Source organism: Lampetra fluviatilis, chromosome 1 (assembly GCF_964198595.1).
Source record: "Lampetra fluviatilis chromosome 1, kcLamFluv1.1, whole genome shotgun sequence".
Taxonomy (NCBI): domain Eukaryota; kingdom Metazoa; phylum Chordata; class Hyperoartia; order Petromyzontiformes; family Petromyzontidae; genus Lampetra; species Lampetra fluviatilis.
The window spans coordinates 37,923,747-37,951,741 of record NC_136275.1 but is presented as its reverse complement, the minus strand read 5'-3'; the positions used below and the strand labels follow the sequence as shown (position 1 = coordinate 37,951,741).

Below are 27,995 nucleotides of genomic sequence, written 5' to 3'. Positions count from 1 at the left end.
CCTTGAATTTAATTGCACTTGGCTTCTGCAGAGTGTGGCTCTAAATGCTCAGGCACGAGTAAAAACGCATTAAACGAACTGCCATTTGACTGTAAAACGAAACGTCATCCATCACTTTTGTAAACAATTATTTCTCAGAGTTGTTATTTTTTCGTGGAAGGATGCGGCACATTTTTTGTTCTTCACTGCCAAAGTCTCCCACAATAAAAAAAAGATACATCTTCTCTCGACGTCTTCTTCGCTGGCAAATTCCACGCGTCGGCTTAAAGCTCGGCTAAAACTGTGTGAACCCATGGGTGAAAATGAACGTAAGGGTGAACATGAATGTACGGGCGACCATTACCATACGAGCGAGCATGAACATATGGGTGAACATGATCTACGGGCAAGCATGAATGTGCGGGCGAACATGAACGTACCGGTGAACATGAACGTACAGGCGAACATGAACGTAAGGGCGAATATGAACGTACGGGCGAACACAAACTTACGGAGCAAACGGTTACACAGGAAATGAAGGGATTTTGCAGCTTTTGCCCTCATGACATCTTGATCTCACTATTATTATAAAACTAACTTGATGATAAAAAAACACACACACACATCACTATACAATCTAATCTGTGGTCCTACTTTTTTGTTTAATTATTTATCCTCCCCCGTCAGCCCAACTGCGGCACCGCCAGCTTCCACGTCACAGTTCCGCGTCGCCCCTGCACCGGGCACCGTCGCAACTTCTGCGGGCGTCGATCGTTGGCCACGAACGCTCCGGGCGTATATTGGGTCCACATTCCCTCCCCCCCGCGACGGTGTAGCCGTCGATGTTCTCCGACTCCTCCTCGGACGTCCCCTCCCGAGCGGATTGCGTCACGGCGAGGACGCGTCTCTTCCGTCCTCCGCGCGGCGCTGGTAGTAGGCGTGGAAGAGCCTCTCTTGCGAGCAGCACCTCATGGCCTGGTAGGTGTGCAGCAGCAGCAGCGGGAAGCGCGACGTGAAGTAGCGGCAGAAGTCGTCCGGCACGGAGCCCAGCGTCTCCTGCACGTCCTCCGGCAGCTCCCGGTAGTGGTGCTTCTGCCGGTGGCGAGGTCGTGCGGCAACGAGGAGCAAGAAGGATTAGGAGGAGGGGGAGGAGGAAGAGCGAAGGAGCAAGCACACGGGAGTGTGGGTCACACGATGTGTCCCCCCCCACCTTTAACCTTCTTTTGTTCTTCCCCTTAAATCCTCACCTCTTCTCCATCGCCCATTCCCTTCCTCTTCCTTCCCCTCGTCCTCCCCACCCCGTCCCGTCCCTCCCCGACAGCCCTTCCGTGACCCCCCCCCCCTGCCACCCAAGTGCCCTCTGACGCGGTCACTCATTCCTCGGCACCGCCCTTGCCACCGAAATCACTCGCTTTTTATTCCCGCTTTCAAACTACGTGAAGCACCCTGAGCTGAGTGCGCTCCGTAAATATGAAACAAGATAAGAAGAAGTTTGCGTGCGACACTGGGGGCAGCGAACCGTGACGTCTCTTAATGGGGGCTGTGTCGCTTGAATGACGAGTGCTTCCGGCGGTGGCTACTTAGTGGGAGGTCATAGTCAGGGACTTGCTTCCCCCAGGCCGACCGCAAATACTGTGCCGCAGCGGTGACGGTGCATCACAAGTCGAGTTTGTTACTGACATTATGATGATTATGACCCATGATTGTTCTTGTAAATTAACGATCGTTTTGAAGAGCGAGATTGCATCGGCGAGCAATGACGCCCTCTTGTTTGTCAGTGTGCGCTGTCGCATCGATTCGCTGTGAAATCCAACCTTGTTTCTCATGGCCCGGAGGAGATCGCGCACCGACGTGCCCTTGTACGTCCTGAACTTTCTCAAATCTGCAGGATACATTTAAATAAAACATGTCACGAGGGCAGCCGTCTGCATCGGCAAGCAAAGCATCTGATCCCGCGTGGAATAGCTTGGCGCGTGCACGTGCGTGTGTGCGCGTGTGTGTGTGTGTGTTCGTGTCTCAGCCTCAAATGAGTACCTGTGTGCGATGTGTAAACATCGCGACTAGGGAAACAAAGTGCACACATTCTAGCGCTCAGCACCGTGGTAATGCCACCACCGCTTGGCAGCGGAGTGGAGGTTGACGTCGTTCACATATTTTATTCACAAGCTCGATGTAATCTCCGGCGAAACGTCGCGCGAGATTGTCAAAATGTTACTTTTCTTCTCAACTCAATCCGTTTTGCCTAAAAACCCAACATCAACCGTACACTGCTGTCCGGGTGACAACTCGATTTTTCTTGGCTGTGTCGGGTGGTGGAGGGGTGCACAGCTGCAAGTGACGTCGTGCCCACTTACGCACGGTGGAACCCAACGAAAATAAAACCCACTGTGAGCCGCGAATGGAGGCTTCTGTCGTTGGGAGTGTGCGAAGGAGCAGTGGCATAGTGGTTCGGGCACCCCAGCAAACACGGAACCGTTGAGCCAACGTCGGTCTAACGGTTCCAACCACATTCCAACGTTGGCCTGACATTGGCATGTTTTTCAGGACTGCGGTTTAAACTCAGCAACCTAAGTTCGATTCCCGCCCGTGGCTAACAGCGACACGTGGTGTCTGATCGCGTCCTGGGCCACCACCACTCCCCCCCTCTCTAAGTAGACTTGACCCTTCGTTCTTGTCTCTCCGCCCGATCCCACCTCGACGGCGCCTATTGGTGTCACGAGATTGAAAGAATCCGCCCGACACGATCCGCTTCCCGTCCGTCGCTGCTCCGGCTCTCCCCGCGCAGGCAGCGCGCGAGGCCACGGCGCACACCGCCTCACCGCGCCGCTCGCGCTCTCTCCACTACCTGCCTCTCCAAGTTTTGCAAACAGTTTGCCTGCACTGCATATCAAATGAAGCAGCGGGGTGGAGGGAGGGGGGGGGGCCCAGCCCCCCAGCCCCCCAGCCCCCCAGCCCCCCTCTCCCCCCCCTCCCACCCGCCGGACTGGTGTGGGAGCCGGAGAGAGGAGGGCGCACGAGCGAGAACGTGTTTCTGCGTGCGTGTGTGTTTTTCCACACATCCGTGTAACAGCTTCCACTCCCCACCCCCTCCCAGCTGAGGCAGCTTTGTGATTTCTCTGGAGGAGAGAGGAGGAGGGAGGAGGAGGGAGGAGGAGAGAGGAGAAGGCGGGAGGAGAGGGCTGGGAGAACGCAGTGTGTTGATTAGTGGCATGGGCCAGAGTTCAAGGATTCAATTGGGGGGGGGGGGGCTGTCCAATTTCTCCCCATCCCCCACTCTTCGTAGTCTGGTGCCTGGGCACCCCTCCCACCCCATTTGGCCCCGGTGCAGTTCCACCGCCTGCACACTCGATAGCTACCCTGCTGACAAGAGACCTATAGGCTCACATAGGAACCAGTGGCCTGGTGTGGTTTGGCAATGGCCCTTGTGTATGTGCGCGTTGTGTGTTTACCGGGTGCGGTGGTGCAGCGGTTAGCGCTACGCTGCGCTACGAACCCAACGACCCACGATCGATTCCCGCTCACGGCCAACACCGGTGACGATTATCATAACCGTTCCTGGGCCTCCCCTAGGTCGACCAGGCCTCAAACGAGTGAATCGTGCGGTGTGTAAGCATCGCTGCTCGGGAGGAAAAGGCCACCCGGCGTGGTGCTGGCCACCCACTCCCTCGTGTGCCGTTCCAGCTTTCATATGTACTCGCTAACAGCACTTTCCCCAACAGTCTGTTAAGGCTACACGGGGGATCTTTGTCTTTGTGTGTGTGTGTGCGTGAGACCGGTCTGCAGCGGCACGGTGATGCGGAGCCTCCAGTCGTCGCGCACCACTCGCGCCCCCCCGTCCTCCAACCGCACCACCACCGCTCCCTCCACCGCCTCCTTCTCTATCCTATCGCTCACGTCCTGTTACACCACACACACACACGCACAAAGACAAAAATACCCTGTTTAGTCTCTACAGACTGTTGGGGCAAGTGCTGCTAGCAAGCAGCTATGAAGGCGGACATGGCACACCCAGTGGCGATATTTACACATCGCACCAAATTTGAGGCTGAGTCGACCTAGGGGAGAGGCCCAGGACTGGGACCCGTTCAGATATTCGTCACCGGTGAGTGGGAATCAAACTCGGGTCGCCGGGTTCGTAGCGTAGCGCGCTAACCGCTACACTACCGCTCCCCACAACATACATACACACGCTCACTGACACACGCTCACGAGGCCATGCGCGGCATGGGGGATTGGGGCCCCCGCACAAGCGGAGTGAGCAGCCAGGAAGGGGTGGAGGTGAGGGTGGGGGATTGAGAGGGAGCACATGAACTAAATTATTCATCGGGGATCGCGTCGCTGAGTTGAGGTCTCTCTGTCTGGAGGAACCTGTGCTGCAATGTGTGGCCAATCTCCATTAATCACTGTTAGGTTTAGGGCAGAAACGCATCACATAGAGATGAGAAAAAACAAAACAAACCACCCCTTACACATTCAAGCGGGTCAAAGCTACGCACAGATAGATTCAATAATCCCTTGCCGCATTGCCGCCTTGTGGGCAATTCGCGGTCTCGTTGCGGACGAGACGGGGCGACGACGCTGACACCGGCGGGGTTAACGAAGGGGGGTGGGGGTGGGGGGGTGAGGGAGCGAGAAGATTTGGCGGCGCCGGCGCGGAAGACAGCGCGCCGATTTAACGCGCGGCTCGCGCAAGAGCGGCTCACCTTCAACGCCGGCCGTAGCTAGGGGGATGGGGCACCACGTAACCCGAGACAAACCGCAAACTCCTTACCGGCGCCCGCCCGCCCGCCCGCTAGCGCCGCGTCGCCGCCACCGCCGGTGCCCCGGTGCCGGGCGAGGACACGGCGCCAAGGGCACGGCAAATGTCAGAACGACGGGGCCAGCGTTCGTTTCACTTGCAATCGGATTAAAACAGAAACACATGGCGGAGGGGGGCATTTTCTGTGGAGGTGGCGTTCGTGAAATGCTACTGGGTGATGAATGATTTTAATAACGGGGGGACCCAACGAGCGAGATTGGGATGGGGGCGGCGGGGGGTGGGGGCGGCCGAGGGGTGCGGCGATGCTATCGGCCACTCGAGTCATCCCAGGGACGTGTCGTTAACGAGCCTCGGGGAACGAGCGTAAAAGTCACGTGACCGCGGGCGCGATTAACGAACGCGTGCGTGCACTCGAAGAGCGTGGCGGCCCAACGACCGTTGGGAATTAAAACTCAACGCAGTCGTCAATAGCACGGCCACGCAATTAAATGCGTAGCTGGTGACATTCCATGTCACTCTGTGAAGAAAAAGAAGAAGAGAGTTATCGCTCTCTCTCTCTCTGCTAGAAGGGCCATCGCCAGAAACGTCGCCATATTTTACATTAAATATATATATTTTTTCATTCCAAGGCAGCCCTGTTGACGGACGCGTTGAGGTTTGGTTCTCAATCGCCGTTCGGCTGCCGCGCCCCCTCGCGTCTCTGCGGCCGGTGGGCTTCTGCACCGCCTGCCAACGCGGCGTCAACGCTTCGTGGGGAGCAGCGCGATCGCAGCGCTCGCAGTCAACCCCCCCGCCGGGCCCGTCTGGCTCCGCCACGAGACGGGGCCGGCGGCAGCCCCTTAACCTGCGCCAACGTCCCAGCGGGAGGCCGCTGGGATCTTTCGCCGGTTGCCTTTGACCAGAACGTTGTCGCTCGGGGGGGGGGGGGGGGCAACTCTCAAACAGATAGACCTGGCAGCAAGGTCGCCAAGTGGAACACGCCGTGGGCATGAGCCAATGGGAAAGGTGGGGGGGCAGGGGGAGGACGGGGTGGGGGGCAGAGGGGGTCTAGTTGGGTTGTGTCTGGGGGGGCGGCACCTGGAAGAACTGCAGCTGCTTTTCGAGGCTCCAGAAGAACGGGTGGGCGAGGACGGTGGCCGCTGACGGTCGCTTGCGCGGCTCCCGGGAGATCATCGCCTCGATGAGGTCCCGCGCCACCACGGTGTCTGTGGCTCCGCACGCGCGCAGGCACACACGCGCGAGCGCATACACGCATGCATATACACACACATAGAAAAAAACAAAGACAAAGATCCCCCATATAGCCTTAACAGACTGTAGGGGCAAGTGCTGTTAGCGAGCACCTATGAAGGCCGCAACGGTACACGAGGGGGTGGGCGGCCAGCACTACGCCTGACCGCCTTTGTCTCCCTAGTGGTGATGTTTACACACTGCACCAGTGCTAATTTCAGGCTGAGTCGACCTAGGGGAGGCCCGGGACCGGTTCAGATAATCGTCACTGGTGTTCGCCGTGAGCGGGAATCGAACCCGTGTCGCCGGGTTCATAGCGCAGCGCGCTCACCGCTACACTATCGCTCCCCACACGCACACGAATGTTAATTTAGTAAGCATTTTTAGTCAGTCTTAGCCTAGTCGACGACACTCACTCACACACCCACCCACCCACTCACAAACTCAGGCACCCAAAGAACATCATCTTTAACAGACGTTGAGAATGAGGGGAGGCCCCACGATCGGTTCAAATGTTCTCCACTCATATTGGTCGTGAGTGGGAATTCAACTCGGTTCACTGGGTTAGTGGCGCGTTGCACTCACCACTGCACCAGTCGAGTCGTCAGTGTGTGGATTTCACATCGTCATTCTCTTAGTCCTGTCACACGGCCTTCGTAATTAAACGTCAGTGTGAGGGGCGCGCTGCAGTTTCCTCCCCGATATTACCTGCTCAGTCAATCAGCGAACTCGGTAAATCCTCCGACAGACACGCACACAGCCAATTACCACGTTGTTTGGGTATTCCTCAGCGCAACTGCGGATCTCTAATAACGTCACTAAATCATCTCGGCCTGCGTCGTCACTCCAACTCCTTCATTAGCCGGGCGGTGCTCGCTACGCACGTGGACATGGCCCGTGATCCAGCACTGTGGAGGCAGCAGCGAGGGTTGGTGGATGACTCCCCCCTCCCGTGGGCGTCGAGGAGGAGCCGCGTCCTGGCTCGCCAGGGGTAGGCGGTACGGCGAATAATATCGTCGGTTGCCTCCGGGTGCTCCGTTTTTTACCCACCAAATGCATAAACACTCATTGGCTGAAAACACCTTCGTATATAGAGGACCGCAGAGCTTGGGCAGTTGCTTGCGGTGGCGGCGGCACACCGCCTGGCTGCTGCTGCTGCCTTCCCGCTTTGTCTGGGATTCCTCGCCCCCCTCTCCGAGCCGTCCTCCCTCTACCCCCTTCGAGAGCGAGCGGTGCGTTACGAGTTCATCATTATTGTCTCGGCGGGAACACTCTGTCGTCGAATGCTTTTGCCACGGAATCCTGTTACAAAAGTAACACCGCACCATGCACACGCCGGGGAGGGGGGGGGCCGGGGGCGGGGAGGGATGTTGGCATCATCTGTACGTACGTATGTTGAAATTCTTTCGCACCGTACGTAGTCAGTCACCCGTGCTAATCGGAGGCGCTCGGCGGCGACGCGCGATTAATCTATGCGACGAGGGCGGGGAGGGAGGGTGGGGGGTGGGCGCGGGTGGGCGGAGGGTGGCGGCAGCAAACGATGACGAGGAAGGATGGAGCGGTCGCGCCGCGGCAAGCGCCACCTCCACGCGTCGTGGGGCCGCGGCGTCTAGGGACGGCGCCTTTTGAACGACGCCGCTCTGGATTCTGAGCGGCCTGCGTCGAGTGGCGGCGGTTCTCGCGGGAACTGTTTCCCCCCCTCCCCCTCCCCCGCGCCCCCCGCCCACCCCCCCCCACCCAACTCCCGCTTCGGCTTCCCCCACCTCCTCCTGCGGCATTTTGCGCCCTGTCGCCGCACGCGGAGAGGGGAAGGCAATTTATTCGTCCCCAATTTCTGATCGCAGATTTAACGCACTCCTCCGACACCCATTTAAAGCCAACAATAAGCTGAAAATTGGATGCCCTAGTTTTGCGGAAAATCCTCGTAAAAAATTGAAAACATTTTCGAGATGCAATTTGCCGAATGGACGATTGTCCCGAACGGGCCACTAGAATACAGAGCAGACAGAGGCGCCCCTGCGGCCCCACCGCCCTGCTACCGTGCGCTACCGCCGCTGAAGCCGGTGCCCCGAGCGAGCGCCGCCGACGCGCAAACTTATCCGCGGCGGTGGCGATCAGATCGCTCAGTCGCTCGCTACCGATTGCTATTGAGCCAAGTTACGGGGCACATCCCGGAGAGGATGACTTCCGCCGGGGGAGATGGAGCGATGAAATCGGCTCGTAAGTGTCCGAGGGTGGACACGCAAATGCCCAGAGGCACCACCGCTCACCAACGCTCATGGTGGATACCAACAGAACCCCACCAACCAACACTCACTCGCTCCGTGTTAAAGGTGGATGTCCACAGGGTGGACACGCACGCACACACAGGATCCACCCCTCGCCCACGGGTGGACACCAACAGGCCACGCCGCTCACCCGCTCGACGTTGCTGAGGGACGCGCGGAGAGACGCTCGCCGCTCGCTCGCCCCGTGTTACGCGTGGACACACTCACAGAGGTCCGCGTGGGTCACCGTTCGACTCAACCGGTACTGCGCACGGCAGCGGCAATCGCTGCCGCCTACTGCCAGGCTCGTGGTGGTTTGCGGGCCTAACGTCGAGCCACTTTGCGTCGCGCAGGGGCAGTGGGGACTGTGCGTGCTCCTTTCAAATGTTTGAGATGAGATGAAACCTGTTCATCCGTGGTGGCACGCCACCGCTGGAAGCGGAGTAGAGCCGAGGATACGGTGAGCGGGAATAGAAAAAGGAACGGGAGAGAGAAGAGGAGAGGGGATGCCGGGTCAGAAGTTCCCAAGACGGACAAAGAGAGCACGGCTCAAAGGTGAGCAGCGTGAAGACAGGAGCGCTGGGCGGGAAGGGGACGAGGGGGGAAAAGAACAATCGGGCCAAGATATCGGGTTAGTCGAGAGGGCGATAAGAAGGGAGGGAAGAGAGGGAGCAGAGTGGAGGCAGGAGGCAGCGTCTGCTTTCACAGGGGGCGGCGGCGGGGGGAGGGGTTTAGAGCGGCGTGCGCATTCAACGGGCCGAGCGCTTCTCCGTTGACCTGTCATAGCCCAGAGCGCAGCGGGAGCTCGCGCCCACATCGCCGCATCGCCTCGCTGAGGGCACCCCTCCCGAGATGCCCTGCCACGCGGCGGGGCATCGGCTCCATCGTGCCGCTCACCGTGCGTGTCGCTGCCCAGCTGCGCGGTGCTGTGCGCGCCCTGCAGGATGTTGGACTGGCGGCGCAGGGCGTCGCCGAAGGGGTGGCCCCCGCCCGTCACCACGTAGTGGACCACGCAGCCCGCCGAGAAGATGTCCACCGCGCTCGTCTGCGGGTGGGGAGACGGGGAGAGGCGGCACGCGGCGTTGGCAGGGCCCGCCCGAGCGCGGTGTGGGGGTGAGCGGTGGGGTCCAGGGCGAGGAGTGGTGTGGGGGGTCAGGGGCAGAGTGTAGGTTTGTGCTTCAGATTGTGGGGTGTAGAGTGGAGAGTGTGTCAGTTGGTACCATCACCACCATCACCACCACCGCCACCTCTATGACTAATCACCACAATCGGTACCACCACCGGCGGTGGCGGCGCCACCCACACCACCCACCGGGTTCTCGGTGCTGTCCTCGCGCAGCATCTCGGGCGCGATCCACCCCTCCGTGCCGGCGGTGCCCGAGCGCCGGCTGAAGCTCTGCCGCCCGGCGCCGAGCTTCTTGCAGAGGCCGAAGTCGGAGATGAGCGCCCGCACACGGCCCAGCGCGCTCGGCATCGAGATGAGGATGTTGTGCGGCTTCAGGTCGCGGTGGACTGCTCTCCGGCGGGATCGCGGGCACGGCGGGTGGGGGGGTTAGTGAACGGGTCAGACCGGACCGGACCAGACAGAGGCAGCAGCCTCCCGCGTGAAAAAGATTGAACCGCGTGTTTTTGTTTTTTCGTTTGACCAAGCTGGGCCCGGAGAGTGACCAACGTACAGGGAAGTTAGAAAAAGGGGGCGCGCAGAAGGAGACCTGATGATGCTGCAGGTAGTGATGGGAAGGAAACTGGCACTGTTTGGACACATGTGTGTAAAGATGGACAAGAACAGGAACATGAAAAGTGTGTTGTTCGGAATTGTTCGACCATACATCACCACGCTGCTTCACCGGGGTCATATTTGTTCATTTATTAATCGAGCTTGTACACCCAGGACAGCCTCACCGAGTCTCACGACTTTTTTTTCAGGAGGTCCTGCCAAATTTTCACAGTAAGGGGGTGATGTTGCTGATGCTGCTTTTTTTTGCTGCAGGAAACTGAATGCAATTTATAAATTGATTTATGTTCATACGTTGTTTTCAATTGCTTCTGCAATGCAGTTGGTTTTGCTCTAATTTCTATTTCGTTGCCTGCATCGTCACCCATTATGCGTACGTTTTTCCTTTCAAGGACAAAATATTGTTGACGAGCGTGTTTTTTTTTTATGGCGCTGTGTAACAATTTTTTGGTTTTATTCCTGGGTAATAAGTGTTATTTCCTAATTGCTTATGCCTCAAAAGTACAGAAATTATTATTCCCCACAAACTTTGCTTTGGTCACCAGGACAATGATATTTAGACATTTACCTATTTTCCAGACTATTCCAGATAGAGTCAGTGCCGAGTAAACTTGGAGTAACTTGTAGAAAACATGCTAGAACTTTACAGTAATATTAATAGGAGTATAAATACAGGGGCATTAAGCCCACCAGGGCAGTTTAGTTCCAGCTGCCTAAGTGGATACATATCTGCATTTTTCTGATAAGGCATCTAAAGGCTGCAAGCATCCGGCAGACGCATTTTGCTGTCTCCGACCAATTTATCAAGACAAGAGTGAAAAAGTACTGCGTAGAAGCATCTGCTAAGATGTGCTTATTTGTGCTTCTGCAGCGCTGCCAACAGCAGCAGCAACACCAAATAACTTTGACTTCCAAATTTTGGGTTGGGGTTTTGAGTTGTTTCGTCGCTGCACTTTTCTTCGTATCTTTGTGCTCTTTTTAATTTCGGTTCGTAGCGCAGCGCGCTAACCGCTACCCACAACACACGCGTGCGCACGCACGGTTCGTGAACGCGGTTCCGTTTGCCTTTTCAAAAGCCACACGATGGAAGGGGAGGAAGGGGTGGGCGAGCGCCGGGGGCAGGAGGACGCTCACCGATGTTGAGCGAGTGCAGGTGAGCGAGTCCGCACATCGTCTGGTACAGCAGCGTCAGCGGCTCCAGCCCCCGCCGATCAAAACGTTCCCCCTCCACGTACTGGCGGGGGGGGGGGCAGGAAACAAATGAGCGGCGCGACGGAACGGTGAGCAGCACGGGATCCGGCATGAGCGAGAGACTCTGAGATAACATTCACGAGGGCAGCGACGCGCTGTCACGTGTCACGAGGAGCGGCGGTGGCCGGCGGCGGAGGCTGGCGACGGAGTGGCAGCCGAAGGAGGGAAGGCATCCCCAAGGGGGAGGGGGGGGGGGAGGTCGATAAAAAAAGTCGCGGAAACGGGCAGTTGCTCGCACGCACGCACGCACACTGACACACTCACACAATCAAGCACGGGAAAAAGACAAAGTTCCCCCGTATAGCCTTAACAGAGTGTTGGGGCAAGTGCTGGTAGCGAGCACCTATGAGGGGGTGGGTGGCCAGCACCGAGGTGAGGCCCAATACCGGTTCAGATAATCGTCACTGGTGTTGGCCGTGAGCGGGAATCGAACCAGGGTCGCCGGGTTCATAGCACAGCACGCTAACCACGACACTACTGCTGCCCACACACACGCACACACACACACGCACACACACACACACGCACACACACAACAACCGCCATTCGCCACTAAGTGGCGGTGACGTCACCACGACGCTTGTGCCAGGCCATGTGCACCTTGAGGCCACGTGAAGTGTCGAACGCCCGCTGGCAGGAGGTCACGGGGCAGACCCAGGTGCCACGGGTCGACTGACCGAGATGACCGAGATGACTGGCTGATGCACCACCTGTGCCCCCTACTGTGCCAACTTGCTGTGCTTTAGCCACCCGGCGCTCCGCTCGTTGTTGTGAGCGTCGCTCCTCCGCCCTCCGTTGTTGTTGGAGGGCGACTGCCTCCAACTGCCCAGTAGCGTCCTTCACGAGCCTCCTCCACTGAGGCCGATCTTGACACCGCTGGTACCAGTCATCGGCAAGTCCACTCAGCTCCACGTCCTCCTGTACCACATCACTCCATCTCTTCTCTAGCCCGTGCCGCGCCCGTTTAGCCCCCTCGATCCGGCCGAACAAAAGCTGTTTAGGCATGCGGTGGCTGGGCATGCGGGCTACATGACCCAGCCAACGCAGCCTTGCCTGCCGGAGGAGCTCACTGATGGGACTTTGCCCAGATCTTTCAAGGACTTGTGAGCTCCTCACACAATCCAGCCTGGTCAAACCCAGGATGGATCGTAGGCAGGCCAGCCTAAATGTTTCCAACCGGCGAAGATGCTCCACTAGGGGGGTCCACGTTTCGCAAGCGTAGAGAAGGGAGGGAATGACCGTGGCCGAGAAGACCTGAAGCTTCGTGCGGAGCGACAGACCAGGTAGCTTCCACACAGCGTTACGCAACCGATGAAAAGATATTGCCGCTCGACTGATTCGGAGTGAGACCTCTGCTGATAAACTGGAGCTGGTCATGAGCACACTGCCCAGGTATGGGAAACTCTCTACTCTCTCCACAACTGCCCCATCACCGATTGGGAGTTGTGGGGGCGGAGTGCCCGATGGTACAAAATACCCAGGCAGGTGCTTAGTTTTGGTGGGGCTGATGGTAAGGCCCCACCTCTTAGTGGCACACTCCAGCCTCAGCAGCAGCGTCTCCAACTCCTCTTCTGAATGAGCAGCTATTACCAAATCATCGGCATACATAACGTGGTTGACCAATAGGGAGCCATCCCTTGATCGCACCCGGGCGTCGATCAGCCTCCCATTATATCTGTACCAAATGGTAATTCCCCCGGTACAGCTATTGAAGGCTTCACGAACTACGCAGTCGAAATAGATGTTAAATAATGTGGGAGCCAGAGGACATCCCTGTCGCACCCCAAGGTGTACAGGGAAAGGCTCCGACTCCCGGCCACGTAGTTTTACCCACGCACACACACACGCGTACACACACACACACACATGCGTACACACACACACACGCACACACACACACACACGCACACACACGCACACACACACATGCGTATACACGCACACGCACACACACGCACATGCACACACACGCGCACACACGCACACACACACACGCACAGACACACACACACACGTGCACCTGATGCGGCGTGCTGGCGCACAGCTCGGTGGCGACGTAGTGGAACTGACGGGTCGGACCACGCGCACTCGCACGCACAGCTACGCACGAACACACTCACACTCTCCCACAATCACACACGCATGCGCACCTGGTGCAGCGTGCTGGCGCACAGCTCGATGGCGATGTAGTGGAACTGGCGGTCGCGCTCGGTGCAGAAGTAGCGCACGACGTGAGCGTGCGCGTCCGACTCGCGCAGCAGCTGGGCCTCGCGCTCCGCGAACGCCACGCAGTCCGAGAGCACGCGCTTCACCGCCACGGCGCGCCCGTCAAAGTGACCCCTGCGCTCGCAAAGGCAGAGACAAAAAATCCACGCCCCCGTATAGCCTCGGCAGACTGTTGGGGCAAAGCTGTTAGCGAGGATGCGCCTATGAAGGCCGGCAAGGCACACGGAGGCACCACGCCCGGCCGCCTTTGTCTCCCTAGTGATGATGTTTGCACTCCCCACTAGGTACTCATTTGAGGCTGAGGAGACCTAGGGGAGGCCCATGACCAGTTCAAATAATCGTCACTGGTGTTGGCCGTGAGCGGGGATCTAACCCGGTACGCCGGGTTTGTAGTGCTGCGCGCTAACTACTACACTACCACTCCCCCAGGTATACAAAGACAAAGATCCCCCATATAGCCTGAACGGACTGTAGGGGCAAGTGCTGTTAGTGGGCAGGTATGAAGGCCGGCAAGGTACACGGAGGGGGTGGGTGGCCAGGCACCACGCCCGACCGCCTTTGTCTCCCCAGTGGCGATGTTTACACACTGCACCAGGTACCCATTTGAGGTTGAGTAGACCTAGGGGAGGGCCCATGACTGGTTCATATAATCATCACTGGTGTTGACCGTGAGCGAGAATCGAACACAGAGACACCCAGTGCCCCTACCCGTACATCCGTGAAAGAAGGGCTTCAACGCTCATCGGATTTCTCCAGGATGAAGAAAAAGAAATATGGAAAAAAACCCGTCGTGATTCCGCGAGGGATGAAGGCCGCCCCCCCCCCCCCCCCCCAAAGCCCCCACCGTGGCCACGCACCGGTACACGAAGGTGCCCTCGGCCCCGCGGCCCAGCACATCCCGGGAGTCGAAGGAGATCTTCCCCACCGCGACGATGCCCCCGTCGCAGTCTGGACACGGGGCGGGGGGGGGGGGGAGAGGGGGAGGACGCGGGGGGAAATGCGCAGCGGAACGCGTGAACACGTCGTAACGTCTGGGACACAGATGCCTTCCCTTGGCGCGTGTAGGGGGGCGGGGGGTGGGGGGGGCACTGGCCTTAACGCGCACATGGCCTGGCACAAGCGGCGTGGTGATGTCACCGTCACTTAGTGGCGAATGGCGGTTGTTGTTGGTAGGGTCGTCAGCGCACTGTGTTGTGAACCTGGCGAACCGAGTTGGATCGTCGGCCACGGTTAACATCAGTGGCGATCGATGTCCGCACACTGCTCCTCGTCAAACAACCGCCCCGTGTCACTGACCACGGCCCGGAGGAGGCCTTTGAGCAGCAGCGGTTTGACAAAGCACGAAGCCACTAACACTACAGCACTAACACTACAGCACTAACACTACAGCACTAACACTACAGCACTAACACTACAGCGCTAACACTACCGCGCTAACACGAACACATCAACACCACCGTGCTGCCCGCTCTAATGTGAAACGCGCTGACACCTACTGCGCAAACGCTCGCACGCGAACACTTCGGCGCGAACTCTAAAGCGCGAACACACAAACACTCAGACTACCCGCGCATCCGATTGGCACGGCCGGCTACGTACGGCGCGAAAGAAGTTCGACGTGCGTGCGATCGCCGCCGCGCCCGCAAACCAACGCCGCCCGCCGCCCTCTTCTAACTCGACCGCCGCCACGCCGGGGGCAGCCGCGACGAGGCCCGAGCGCCGTTGCTCACCGCGGCTCTCGGAGCTCCGCGTGCTCCCCCCGCTCCCCGCGTCGCCCGCGTCGCTCAGCGACCGCTGCGAGTGGTTGGAGGCGGCCGGCGACGACGCGGCGGAGGAGGAGGAGGAGGAGGAGGCGGCGGGCGACGAGGCGCCGGACCTGGAGCCGCCGCTCGCGGACGCGTCCCGACGGAGCAGCGACGACGAGGTAGAGGAGGGGGGCGGCGTGGGCCCTGGCGACGAGGTGGGGGAGGGGGCGGCCTGCGGCTGCAGGAGCCGCAGCACCTCCTCGAGCTGATGCTGCAGTCGCTGCTGCTCGTTGTCCTTGGGGGACTTCTGCACGAAACGGGGGGGGGGGGGGGGGGGGGGGCGTGAGGAGACGTGAGGAGATGCGAGGAGACAGGAGGAGATGTAACAAGATGTGAGGGGCAGGGTGGCTTCACGAGGACCACCAAAATTCCTCTTGGAGCAGCAAAATAAAAATCGATGTCCCCCGCCTGACCCCCCCGACACCGCCTGACCCCCCCACCCCCTCCCCACGACACCCCGCCCCGCGCCCCCCACCCCCCTCGATCCGGCGACCGTCGTCACGGCGACCTTGGAGTGAGCGGCGAGCGCGAGGGCGATGACCCCGGCGAGGAGCAGCGTGCCGACGGCGAGCACCGCCGTGTCCCTGGCGGCCCCCTCGCCGGCGCCGTGCGTCACCGCCGCCGTCACCGTGGCGGACGCCCCCTGGGCCTCGCGCTCGGCCCGCCGCAGGATCGTCGTGGTGAGCCGCTCCGTGGCCGCCGGGTCCATCACCGTGACGCGCTGATTCGGGGCCGGTGACGGGGGACGGGAGGTTAGGGTCGCGCGGGAGGGAACGAGGGGGGGGGGGGTGGAGGGTGTTGGGTTCGTAGTCGCAGTGCGACAACTTCCACGACAAAGACAAAGATCCCCCCCCCCCTCGTGTAGCCTTAACAGACTGTTGGGGCAAGTGCTGTTAGCGAGCAGCACTGGTGAAGGCCGGCACGGCACACGAGGGGCTGGGGGGCCAATACCACGCCCGGACGCCTTTGTCTCCCCAGTGGCGGTGTTTACACATCGCATCAGGTACTCACTTGAGGCTGAGTCGACCTAGGGGAGGCCCAGGACCTATTAAGATAATCGTCACTGTTGTTGACTGTGAGGTTCATAGCGCGGTGTGCCACTTTTGCGCCACCGCTCCCCGCACGCACAACAACAGCTGCCGGGATGACATCACCACAGTGTTTGTGCCAGGCTAGGTTCACTATGAGGCCGCATTAAGTGTCGAAGGCTCATTGGCAAGAGGTCATGTACCGACCCAAGTGCCATCGGTTGACTGACTGAGATGACTGGCAGATGCAGCACCTGTGCCCCCTGCTGTGCCATTTTAGTTGCCCGGCGCTGCGATCGTTGTTGTGAGCGTTGCTCCTCTGCCCTTTAAAGTTGTTGGAGGGCGACTAACTCCAACTACCCAATGGTGTCCTTCAAGAGACTCCTCCACATACCAAGCCTTCGCAAGCAGCTTCCGTTTGGCCGGATAGAGGGGGCGGGGGGGGGCTAAACGGGCACGGCACGGGCTCTCGATGAGATGGCCTGGTGTGGTACAGGAGGATGTGGAGCTGAGTGGACTTGCCTCTGTGGAGATGCACATACCCACACACACCCACACACACCCACACACACCCACACACACCCACCCACACACCTAAAGACACTCACCCACCTAACCACACACTCACAGGGGACCTCACAAGTACCTCCTGCAGAAGCCGGTGGTCAGCAGAGGCCGCGGGCATGTGAATGTTCAGGAGGGTCGTGTGAGCTTGGGGCGGGAGCTCGTGGTGCCCTGAGGGCAGTGGGTTGGGGGAGGGGGGGCACAGCAAGGGGGGCGGGGAGGGTGGTGAGAGGGGGGCATCAGGATCCACGTGATGCGTGTCACGTGCAGCCCTCTCGCTCGCGTGGCGGCGCGCTGGCCCATGGACAACTCCGATTGGCACGGCTGGCTACGTACGTGTGTGTGTGTGTACGTACGAGTGTTGAACTTCTTTCACAAAGTACGTAGCCAACCGTGATAATCGGAGGTGCGGGAGGCGGGGGGGGCAGCACTATCTCCCCGCTGTTGGCCTTGAGCGGGAATCGAACACAGGTCGCCGGGTTCGTCGCACAATACGCGAACGGCGCACGCACGCGCGCGCACGTGGACAAATGTGATACAAAGCTCTCCCTATAGCCTTAACGGAGTGCTGAGACAAGTGCTTTGGCGAGCACCTGACGGAAGCACACACGCCTCGGGCCGTACCCAGTAGCAGCCACCGCTGCTGAAGGAAGCTGCCGTGCGCGGCGACCCGGGCGGGCTGGGAGCCCTCGCCGGCCGCGTCCGCGTCCGCCCGGCGCTCGGCGTACTGCACCTGCGTGCGGGGGTTCATCTCGCACGCGTGGCCCGCCTCGTTCATCGTCACGTCCTTGGTGGTCGGCCCTTCGATGAGCGGCATGGCCTGGCCCCTCGGCTGGGAGCACGCGGGCACACGGAGTCCACAAGATGGGCAGGCGAGCGGTCGTCGCAGGTTAAACACGCACAAGGAGCCCCCCCCCACCCCCCCGGGGCAAGTGTTTTGGGGCAAGTGTTTTGGTAGTGAGCAGCACCCATGAAGGGCGGCATGGCTGCGTGGCACATGAGGGGTTGGGTGGCCAGCAATTGCGCCCCCGGTGGCAATGAGACCTAGGACCGGATCAGATATGGGGGGCAATGATGTTGGCCACTGCTCCCCCCCCCCACCGCCACCCCCCACCGCTCCCCCCCCCCCCCCACCGTCACTCCCCACCGCTCCCGCGACTGCTCGCGCCCCTCCATCGCCGTCACGGAGAGGCACCGTGGGTTAAGTGGACAATGGAGCACTGCCCAATTGACCATTGGGCAGTGCTCCATGGTCAATTGGTCAATTGGTCAATTGCTCCCTGCCCCCCACCCCCTTCTCACTCCCCCCTCCCCCCACATCAATAGGGGGCACAGGGGTCACCGTTTAAAGTGCAGCTTCGGTTGTGGCCAGGCAGCGTTTTTGAACCTCTCGCTCGTTTGCCTGTTTGTACGAGAGCGGCCCCAAGCGGCCACTGTTGGTTTTGTTTGGGGTTGAGGGTTAAGAGTTGAGATTTAGGGTTGGGGGATATTCGGGTTAAGGATTGGGGTTAGCATTCGGGTAGGGTTTAGTTTTAGTAGTTAGTGTTCAGGGCTACGGGGGCGTTATTTTCAGTGGACGTATTTAGGGTTTAGGCTGGGTTGCTCCAGTTTGTGTTCGTGTTGAGGCTGGAGCTTAGGCTTAATGTGTTCAGGTTAGCGCGAGTGTTCAAGGCAGGATTGGGGATCAAGTTTGATTTGAAGTGAAGGTAATGTTATTGTCAGGCATGCAGGTGGTGTTCATATTAGTGATCGTCAGTGATGGTGGTTGTGGTGAGTGTAGCGGTCAGGATTAATTGTGAGTGGTCGTGTGACGTATCGCTGTTAGTGTTCATATTCGTGCAAGTGCGGCGGTCAGTGGTGGTGATTAGCGTTGTGTTTAGCGTTGTGTTTAGCGTTGTGTTTAGCGTTGTGGTAAGCGTTGTGGTGAGCGTTGCGGTTCGCGTTGTGTTGAGCGACTCACCATCACGGAGACGCCGTCGTGAACCAGGGAGTGCGACGCGTACAGGCTCGTGGAGTAGCGGCCCACGTACAGCGTGCGGCTGTCGCAACAGCACAGTGAAACAATGGGACGGTGAAACAACAGCACGGTGACACAAGACACCAAGATCCCCAACCGCCCCCCTCCCATAGCCTGAACAGACCGATCAGGTGAGCGCTGGAGTAGCGAGCAGCTGGCACGGCGCATGAAAGGGGTGGTGGGTCGCCAGCGCCAAGCCCGGCTGCCTTCGTCTCTCCAATTCTGACATTTCCACAACGCACTAGGTCCTTATTTAAGGCTGGGTCGACCTAAGAAGGCCCGGGTTCAATTCAGTTATTCGTCACCAGGGTTGGTCATCAGTGGGAATTGAACGCGGGTCGCCGGGTTCCTAGCACAGCCTGCTGACGACTCTGCCACACACTCGTCACACACTCGCTCTACACTCACCGCACGCTCACCCCACGCTCACCCCACACTCGTCCCACACTCGTCCCACACTCGTCCCACACTCGTCCCACGCTCACCGCAGCTTGGTCTTGAGCGCGGGGTCGTGCGAGGGCAGGGTGTAGCGCCCGCCGGCGCCCGCCGCGGACACCGAGAGGTAGCGCAGCGTGTCCGCCGCCAGGGTGGAGAGGGGGGCCTTGCGCAGGACCCCGTCGGCCCCCCACGTGTACACCCCCACCACGGGGGAGCCCAGGTCGCGCGCCCACATCACAGACGTGGGACCCTCGCCCCCCACGGTCACCAGCAGCCCCTCGCCGCTCGCGGAGAAATGCGACAACTCTGGGGCACCGGGATGGGGGGAGTGGGGGGGGAAGGTGGGAGGGGGGAAGGTGGGGGGGGGTCACGGCTCATCCTTCCACACGGCCTTCTGAGAGTGCATACTTTTCACAGCATTGCTTCAAAACAAGTGAAAACTCTTGACCGGTTTTGACGCTCAGTGTCCCATTAGCAGTGGGTCCCAGTCTTGCTTGGAGGAGTAACTTTAGTCACACTTAAAAAATATCTCACTTTACCCCCTTCCCTCACCACTCTCCCCCCCACGTCACTCACCCCACCGGAGGACCACCCACCCAACCCCTACTCAGTGGCCATCAACTCGACCCATTATGTTTACATTCCCAACAGGCGATTGGTTGATCGTGTAATGACGACTTGACACACACTTCTCTTGAGATGGCACTTCATTGAAGACGCGTTCACTTGACATCAGGCGGAGACCCCCACCGCAACAGCCCCGGGTCTCCCGCGCCTCCCGCGCATCTCCCCCTAATATACCGACCCAGGCCACGCCCCCCTTCCGGAACCTTCTCGCTGACTCTGGACGCTCGCTCCACCGGCAGACTCCACCGTCCTCTTCCGTCGCCTGACCACGCTCCCTTCTCGATCATTCCCATAGCCATCGGTCCCTTCGCACTCACAGCTGACTCTCCGTTCATTACCTCCCGTGGTCACTAGTCCACTGGCACTGTCGGCTGACTCCCCTGTCAGTACCTCCCGTGGCCACTAGTCCACTCACACCGCACGCAGGTTCTACTGCCATGACAATAGAAATGAGAGTAACGTTACTGTAGTCCGAGTCGGGCCCCAGTCGCGCTGCCGAGTAGTCGTAGTAGGTGACGTTCCAGCGCAGCTCGCCCGCCTTCGTGTCGAACATGGTGATGGTGTACACTGGGGGAGACGTGAAGATACACAGGTGTGTGTACAGGTGTGTGTACAGGTGTGTGTACAGGTGTGTGTACAGGTGTGTGTACAGGTGTGTGTACACTGGGGGAGACGTGATGATACACAGGTGTGTGTACACTGGGGGGACATGAAGACACACAGGTGTGTGTACAGGTGTGTGTACAGGTGTGTGAACAGGTGTGTGAACAGGTGTGTGTACACTGGGGACACGTGAAGACGCACAGGTGTGTGTACACTGGGGGGACATGAAGACACAGGTGTGTGTACAGGTGTGTGTACAGGTGTGTGTACAGGTGTGTGTACAGGTGTGTGTACAGGTGTGTGTACAGGTGTGTGTACACTGGGCTGACGAAGGCAGCCGCGTGCGGTGCTGACCGCACCACCTGCTCAATCGGGGCTCACTGACACTCGTCAGGAGGGGGAGCTGGAGGCAAGTGGGAGATGTGGAGGCTGTGGGGTGAGGGGCGAGGGGAGGGGCTCGTGGTGGGGGCGGTAGTTGGGGCGTGGCTGGATAAGGGTGGGGCTGGAGGAAGGCGGGGCTGGTAGGGGAGGGGCTTGTGGGGGAGGGTCTGGTAGGGGAGGGGCTGGTGGGGGGAGGTGCTGATTGGGGGAGGGTCTGGTAGGAGAGGGGCTGGTGGGGGGAGGGGCTGGTGGGGGGAGGGGCTGGTGGGGGGAGGGGCTGGTGGGGGGAGGGGCTGGTGGGGGGAGGGGCTGGTGGGGGACGAGGTAGGCGGGGAAGGGTCTGGTAGGGGAGGGGCTGGTGGGGGGAGGGGCTGGTGGGGGAGGGGCTGGTGGGGTGCGGGGCTGATTGCCCCCAGGTGGGAGACGCTGGGGATTGGCTGCCACATCGTGTTGGGATCACTGCGCCTTCATCGAAGAGTGCCTGGCGCTTAATTGGCTCTCGGCGTGAGCGGCTCCAAAGCGTGGACACTCAAAGGAGGGGGTGGCAACCCCCGTCACGAGTTCTTGAAAGCCGCCCCCCCCCCCAGCACCACCTCACAGCATTTTCTATAGCCCCCCCCGCCGACCTCATACACAGGCACCCCAAACAATGCGTATCCATGCACCACTGATGATCCGTTTCCCATGCCCCCCCCTCCACTTACTCCAACAAACCCCTTTCAGAAGAACGACAACAGCCACCCCTCCCACCAGCCCCTCCCCCCACCACAAATTATTCTCCAGGGCCCCCCCCCAACTACCTAATAAGACAGGCAACCCGCCCACGATCCCTTACGGCTTACCCCTCAAGGCCCGGTCACCGAATCGCATCGCACTTTCAGGTGCGCTTCTGCCGGCCGTCTGGAACGCTCTTGCTTGCGGTATTAGGAAGCTACTTGGAGCTGTGCACTTTTCAATCGTTGAGATTGACAAATTAATTTCTCGACAACTGCTTTTCGCGTGTTTATTTTGTTTGCCCACCACCACCCCACCAACTCCGATTAGCACGCTTGGCTACGTACGGTAAGAAAGAAGTTCAGCGTACAGTACGTACATCCCACCGCCCGCCGCTCACCTGTGCGGCCGATGTAGATGAGGCGTGGGGAGGGGTGGACCCCGTTCGAGAAGGCGGTGCTCAGAGTCTGCATCTTCTGTCCCGTGATGGGGTCCACAGCGATCCACAGGTCCTGCTTCTTACCTGCGGGGTCAGGGTCAAGGTTGAATGTATGTATGTACGTGAAACTTCTTTCGCACCATACGTAGCCCACCGTGCTAATCGGAGGTGTCGGGGGAAGGTCAAAAAACTAAACACAAAAAGCAGCTCTTAACAAATTTGTTTTTAATTTACTTGATTTAAAAGTGCACAGCTCCGGTAGCTTCCCAATATCGGAAGGAAGAGCGTTCCAGACGGCCGCAGCGGCGCATCTGAAGGCGCGCGATGCGGTGACCACCGATCGCTGGTTAGCCAAAAACCCGCAGCGAAGATGACCGGAGTTTTGATGCTCCTTGACGAGATTGCAAGGTATTGTGGATCATTTTCGGCAAGGTCGGTAAGGACCACATATCCTGCTTCTTACCTGCGGGGTGATGGTCGATTTTAGGGTTGGGGGTCATAGTTCGGGTCAGGGCCTGGGGGTCACGGTTTAATTTGTGGGGTTAGGATTGTAATCAGGGCCAGGGTTAAAAGCTTGCAAGGACCACAGGTCCTGCATTATACCTGCGGTTCCATGGTTAGAGTCGTGGTTAAGGTTACATGAGCGTTAGTGCGCTTGTGTTGGTTAGCGTCGGGGTTGTTGTTATTGATTGGGCTGTTAGACACAAGGCTCGGTGCGGTGTTAAGAGTTGAGGCTGAAGGAGGGTGTTGGGGTCAAAGGTGCGATTGGTGTCTGGGGTTTGGAGTGAGCCTGAGGACACCAAGGGGACACCAAGAGGATACCAGGGGGACACCGGGGGGACACCGGGGGTAGGTAGGGGGGTGGCGGGGCTCCGCATACCTGTGTATAAGACCCCGTCAGACGTGCGACACGGAGAGGCGTGAACCAGCTCCGGGATGGTGAAGGGCAGTTTCTGTGAGACGCGAGACGTGAGACGTGGGACATCGGACACGGGGGACGTGAGACACGGGGGGCGTGGGGGACCACACGCACGCACACACACGTGCCGGTCTCACACTGGGATGTCGTCAGATTGCACCGTGAGCTGCGATTGGGAACGTCACTGACACCTCCTTCGTGAGGCTCGTCACAGCATCAACCTCACTGTGAGCCCCCCCTCACCCCCCGTCTCGTCACAGCGTCAACCTCACTGTGAGCCCCCCCCTCACCCCCCGTCTCGTAGCGCCAGGGGGCAGGGGAACAATTCACGGGCAGCACCGCCCCCTGCAGCCGACACTCTGCACGACACCGCGTCGCGCAGCTGCGCTAAAGCGGTTGAGGTGGGGGGGGGTGCCGGGGATGCTGGGGGGAGTTTGTGTGTGAATGTTATTTAGTTATTTATTTCACAGGCGTCTCAAACTTCGCTTCCTTCCTTCTGCCAAATGCCACAGCAGCTGCACGGGCAACACCTCGTGACCTTAAACGTCTGTTCTGACAGTGCCACCCCACTTAGAGTGAGAATAATTGGTCAGATTTTACGTGTTAATTTATTTGAATTGTATTATTATTATTAATTGTATACATTATTTTAAATAAATTGTGCTTTCTTAAACAAATGTTATTGTTTGTTGTTGTTGTTGTGGTGGTGGTGGTGGTAATTCGAGACATATCTACGTCAGTGCTCTCCGGTTGGCCTGAGTGAGTGAAGGGGTGGAGCTGCGTCACTTTCCAACCCTGGCCCAGCCGGACTCAACAACTCCATACACCATCAACAAGCAAGCCGACTGGCAACGTTAGTCTATGGGCAATGTTAGTCTATGGGCAATGTTAGTCTATGGGCAATGTTAGTCTGTGGGCAATGTTAGTCTATGGGCAATATTAGTCTGTGGGCAATGTTAGTCTGTGGGCAATGTTAGTCTATGGGCAATGTTAGTCTGTGGGCAATGTTAGTCTATGGGTAATGTTAGTCTGTGGGCAATGTTAGTCTATTGGCAATGTTAGTCTATGGGCAATGTTAGTCTATGGGTAATGTTAGTCTATGGGCAATATTAGTCTATGGGCAATGTTAATATATGGGCAATGTTAGTCTGTGGGCAATGTTAGTCTATGGGTAATGTTAGTCTGTGGGCAATGTTAGTCTATTGGCAATGTTAGTCTATGGGCAATGTTAGTCTATGAGTAATGTTAGTCTATGGGCAATGTTAGTCTATGGGTAATGTTAGTCTATGGGCAATGTTAGTCTATGGGCAATGTTAGTCTGTGGGCAATGTTAGTCTATGGGCAATGTTAGTCTATGGGCAATGTTAGTCGATGGGCAATGTTAGTCTATGAGTAAAGTGACGCGGCTGTGTCCTTGCCCAACCCTGGCCCAGCCTGGCTCAACAACTCAACACACAAACGATGAGCGTGTGGGTATGGGTGTCCCCTCATATCGGTGGGGAGTGGTGGTGCAGTGGTTAGCGCACTGCACGACGAACCCTGTGACTCAACAACAGGTCGACTCCGCCTCAAATGAGTACCTGGTGCCGTGTGTAAATATCAGGATTGGGGAGACAAAGACGGCCGGGCGTGGTGCCGACCACCTCGTGTTACCATGGTAGCCTTCATAGGTGCTCGCTAACAGCACGTGCCTAAACAGTCTGCTCAAGGCTATATGGGGGATCTTTGTCTTTGACCCCTCCCGCCACCTCACCCCTCCCTGTTTACTATGGCCTAGAATCGGGAGTGAAACTTACCACCAATCCCTCGCTGTCTGGCCCTCCCAGGGAGTACAGGGTGCCATCCATGGGGTCGGGGAGGAAGGCAGGTCTGTGGACGCAAATAAAAATATCTCAGGCCATGATGGCATACAGCGTGGACGTCCAGAACGAAACACGTCATTCGAGACCCAAACATTATCCCACCTCCTGGCTTCGACCCCCCCCCTCCTCCCCCTCCTCGAAGGCACTGGCTGAACCGTCAGCCGCATCAGAACATCGACAGCACGCCGACGCCGCACCACATCTCGGCCATGAATGGAAAATGTAAGACGCGTCCCAGTGGTGCGAATGTCGCTTTAGACCAGAGGACGCGTTTTGGCGTCCGCTGGTCTAACACCGTTTGAGACGAGGCTCGAAAGAAAGCTGTCTCTGATGTGGTCCAATCAGTTTAAAAGACAATGCATATATTTATATTCTTGGTTCTTTCGGTAAAGTCACGTAGAAGGGAAATAATAATGTAATATAAATCTAAAACAATATTAACATTATTTTATTATTTAAAATAAAATAATAGAAACATAAATATAAAACAATACATATTATTTTATTATTTCCCTTCTACGTGACTTTACCGAAAGAACCAAGAATAGTTGAGTTTCGCCACGTTACGGCGATCCCACCCAGCCTCGCTGCTGCCACCACGGCGCTGCGCGGACAGGCAGCAGGCAGAGCGCCACGCGTTCGTGTGATTGCGCAACGATAAGCACGTGGCACGCGCTGCCTTTGAGCCGCAAAGCCGCTCGCGCTCGACACACGAGTTGGTGACGACTTACTTAGTCAAGTCCTCTGGCACTTGAATAACAGGATCTGTGTGTGTGGTGTGTGCGCGAGGGGAGGGGGAGTCGTGGGTTGTTGGTGAGAGAGGGGGAGGGTCAGAGGGGTACGGGGAGACACACACGCGGTCACATCTCATCCATCCCCACCGGCTCGAGTGATTAGCGCTCAGTCGTGCCAGCAGCTGCTGCCAGCTGCTGCTGCTGCCACCGTGACTCGACTCCACCACCGCGCAGCAGCCTGGAGCCACCACCCACTCCAACAACCCGGTGGCCCCTCCACACTAGAACACCACACAGTACGTCAAATTGCACCCGCCTCCCCCCCCAGCATTATCTACCCCCCCCCCAGTTGCCCTGCCCCACCCACTCTATCTACCTGGTTGCTCCTATACACTTTATTCACCCGGTTGCCCCACCCGGTTGCCCCCATCCACTATATCCAGCGAGTTGCCCATAGCCAATCTTATCCACTCGGTTGCCCTCACCCACTCCACGCGGTTTCACCACCTGCACTCTCAACAGCTGACGCCAATGCCCCTCCCCGTGCCCGATCCCAACCCTCCCACCCATACCCCACTCCCCCCAGCACGCACCCTCTCGCAGGGCCCACATGACGTCACCCGTGGCCCGGCTGACGGCGTGCAGGCGACCGTCCAGCGTGGCCACGAAAACGAGGCCCTCGGCCATGGACACCTGCGACTCGCCCTGGACACAGCGGGCCAACCCGCAGGCCGAGAGACGGCGTCAACAACAACAACGACAACAACAACGCAACAACAACGATACACAGCAACAGCGTCACACTCAACCTCCTCACTCCATCGTCATCAACCATCATTACACCGATGCGCCAAATTTCACGCGTAGGCTTTCGCGACCAGTATTATCCACAGTCAAGATGTATGATGCATGTATTATAATCAATACAATCATTATAATTATAATCATTGTAATCAATCTGCGGCTTCACCGACCCCACGCACTAACTTTCTTCACAGTTCTGTAATCGCCAGCGAAACGTCGGACTCGAATTGTGCGTGTGGGTTTACTCTCTAACGCACCGGTTTGCTGAACTAGTTACCAATTGGCAAACCTCGTGATGGCTGTGTCGGGTGGTGTCGGGTTTAACGACACATTTATATTTACGCGATCGAACACCCCCAAAAAACGCCTTAACTATGGATCCATGAACCCAGCTCGGTCGCGAACACGGATGAGAGGTACAGGCGCAGCTCTGCAATGTTTCGCTCACGCCACTGCTGGCGGAAGAGCCCTGCACGAGAGGGGCGCTCTCGAGAAGTGCCTCTCAACCTTTGTTTGGCTACTGTGACCCCCCCCCTTGCCTGACCCAACATGGTTCCGAGAAATGAACGTGTGAATAATAACCCTCAACTCTTTAACCAATCGTCCATGCTACGAGGTACGCTAACTAGCTCGTAACTGCGAGCGAATTAAATAAAAAGTATAACCCGTAAAAACAAAGTTTTTCACTATAAATCCTTTATATGCGTGGCGGCTAGAGTCCTCTCGTCCTCTGGCTTGAGATGGCTGCCACCTATGGGTCAGATGATTGCATGGCACGATTAAGCAATTGGTAATTAAATATAATATTTTAGTCCTAAAAAGTGTAACATTTTGGAATTTTTTTCACGAACATTAATTGTCACGCACAACGAGTCTGTGTGGAAAATGTCAGCTCGATTGGATCACGGGAAGTGGGTTAAAAAACGACCGAAAGATTTGCACGGTCGTAAGCAAGCAAGCGAACTTAATATAAAGGATTCAAAAAAGCAACGGGCACCGCATGCACGAGGTCACTTGCTCCCGCTCGCTTGGTTACTCATGAAAACCACGTGGTTCACCATCAATGAGTTTTTAAAAAATGCCTTTTTATCTCGTTCTAGGTTCACGTATGGATTTAAATGGTATCGAAGTTATTTGATATTGGCAGATTAGTAGACGGTGATGCACCAATGACTCTCGTGTACGACATAACTTGGCACGATTGCAAATCACCTCGCATTACCCCGCCGGGAATTTGCCACGTGACCCCCGGTTGAAAACCACTGCTCGAGAGAGAGCCCCCTCTCTAGCATATCGTGAGCTAGTAGCAGAATGTCCACATTCATATGGCGAGGACCAGTTCATCTATATTACAAAGAACACAGCGGTCTTATAATAGGTGACCTTTCAGACCAACGTCCTTTTTTATCGGGCATAATTAAGTGCAAAACATCGCCTTTTATACATTTCGATTTTTCCTCTCCAGCCCACACAATGTTGTTGTTGTTGACACGGAACGTGTTGAGTTGTTTATTGTTAACTGTACTCGTGCACCACTTCGAACGCAGCAGCAGCAACAACACCACCACCAAATAATTGGACCGTGCACCACAGAACGCACGCGGGGTTCCACG

At 57.8% G+C, this 27,995-nt stretch overlaps 1 protein-coding gene across 2 annotated transcripts; it reads right to left on the bottom strand.

The window, feature by feature from the left end:
* Nucleotides 1-7: 7 nt before the first annotated feature.
* LOC144935443 (serine/threonine-protein kinase/endoribonuclease IRE1-like) lies at nt 8-26,342 on the bottom strand. 2 transcript variants are annotated; one of them, XM_078862096.1, is made up of 21 exons: nt 26,172-26,342; nt 25,576-25,609; nt 24,779-24,851; nt 22,944-23,016; nt 22,025-22,147; nt 20,392-20,493; nt 19,347-19,605; nt 18,805-18,883; nt 17,469-17,676; nt 16,927-17,015; nt 15,761-15,973; nt 15,178-15,499; nt 14,305-14,395; nt 13,372-13,561; nt 11,105-11,204; nt 9,548-9,747; nt 9,133-9,280; nt 5,816-5,943; nt 3,753-3,876; nt 1,794-1,861; nt 8-1,071 (listed from the first exon to the last, which is right to left on the bottom strand). In XM_078862096.1, the coding sequence occupies exons 1-21, from the start codon at nt 26,263-26,265 to the stop codon at nt 868-870; spliced, it is 2,922 nt and encodes a 973-aa protein (XP_078718222.1). In that variant the 5' UTR covers nt 26,266-26,342; the 3' UTR covers nt 8-867. The 2 variants fall into 2 exon arrangements, with proteins under 2 accessions (XP_078718222.1, XP_078718213.1); XM_078862087.1 differs by lacking the exons at nt 20,392-20,493; nt 22,025-22,147; nt 22,944-23,016; ... (1 more) ...; nt 25,576-25,609; nt 26,172-26,342 and adding an exon at nt 19,989-20,256.
* Nucleotides 26,343-27,995: the final 1,653 nt, after the last annotated feature.

Bases quoted from the DNA above. Each gene is read 5' to 3' on its own strand.
- LOC144935443 (XM_078862096.1), bottom strand. From the start codon at position 26,265: ATGGCCGAGGGCCTCGTTTTCGTGGCCACGCTGGACGGTCGCCTGCAC. The intron at 5,944-9,132 runs GTGAGCGGCACG...GCGGAGCCACAG, and splicing joins GCTGGGCAGCGACACGCACG to ACACCGTGGTGGCGCGGGAC. The intron at 1,072-1,793 runs GTTGGATTTCAC...CGCCACCGGCAG, and splicing joins TCCGGGCCATGAGAAACAAG to AAGCACCACTACCGGGAGCT.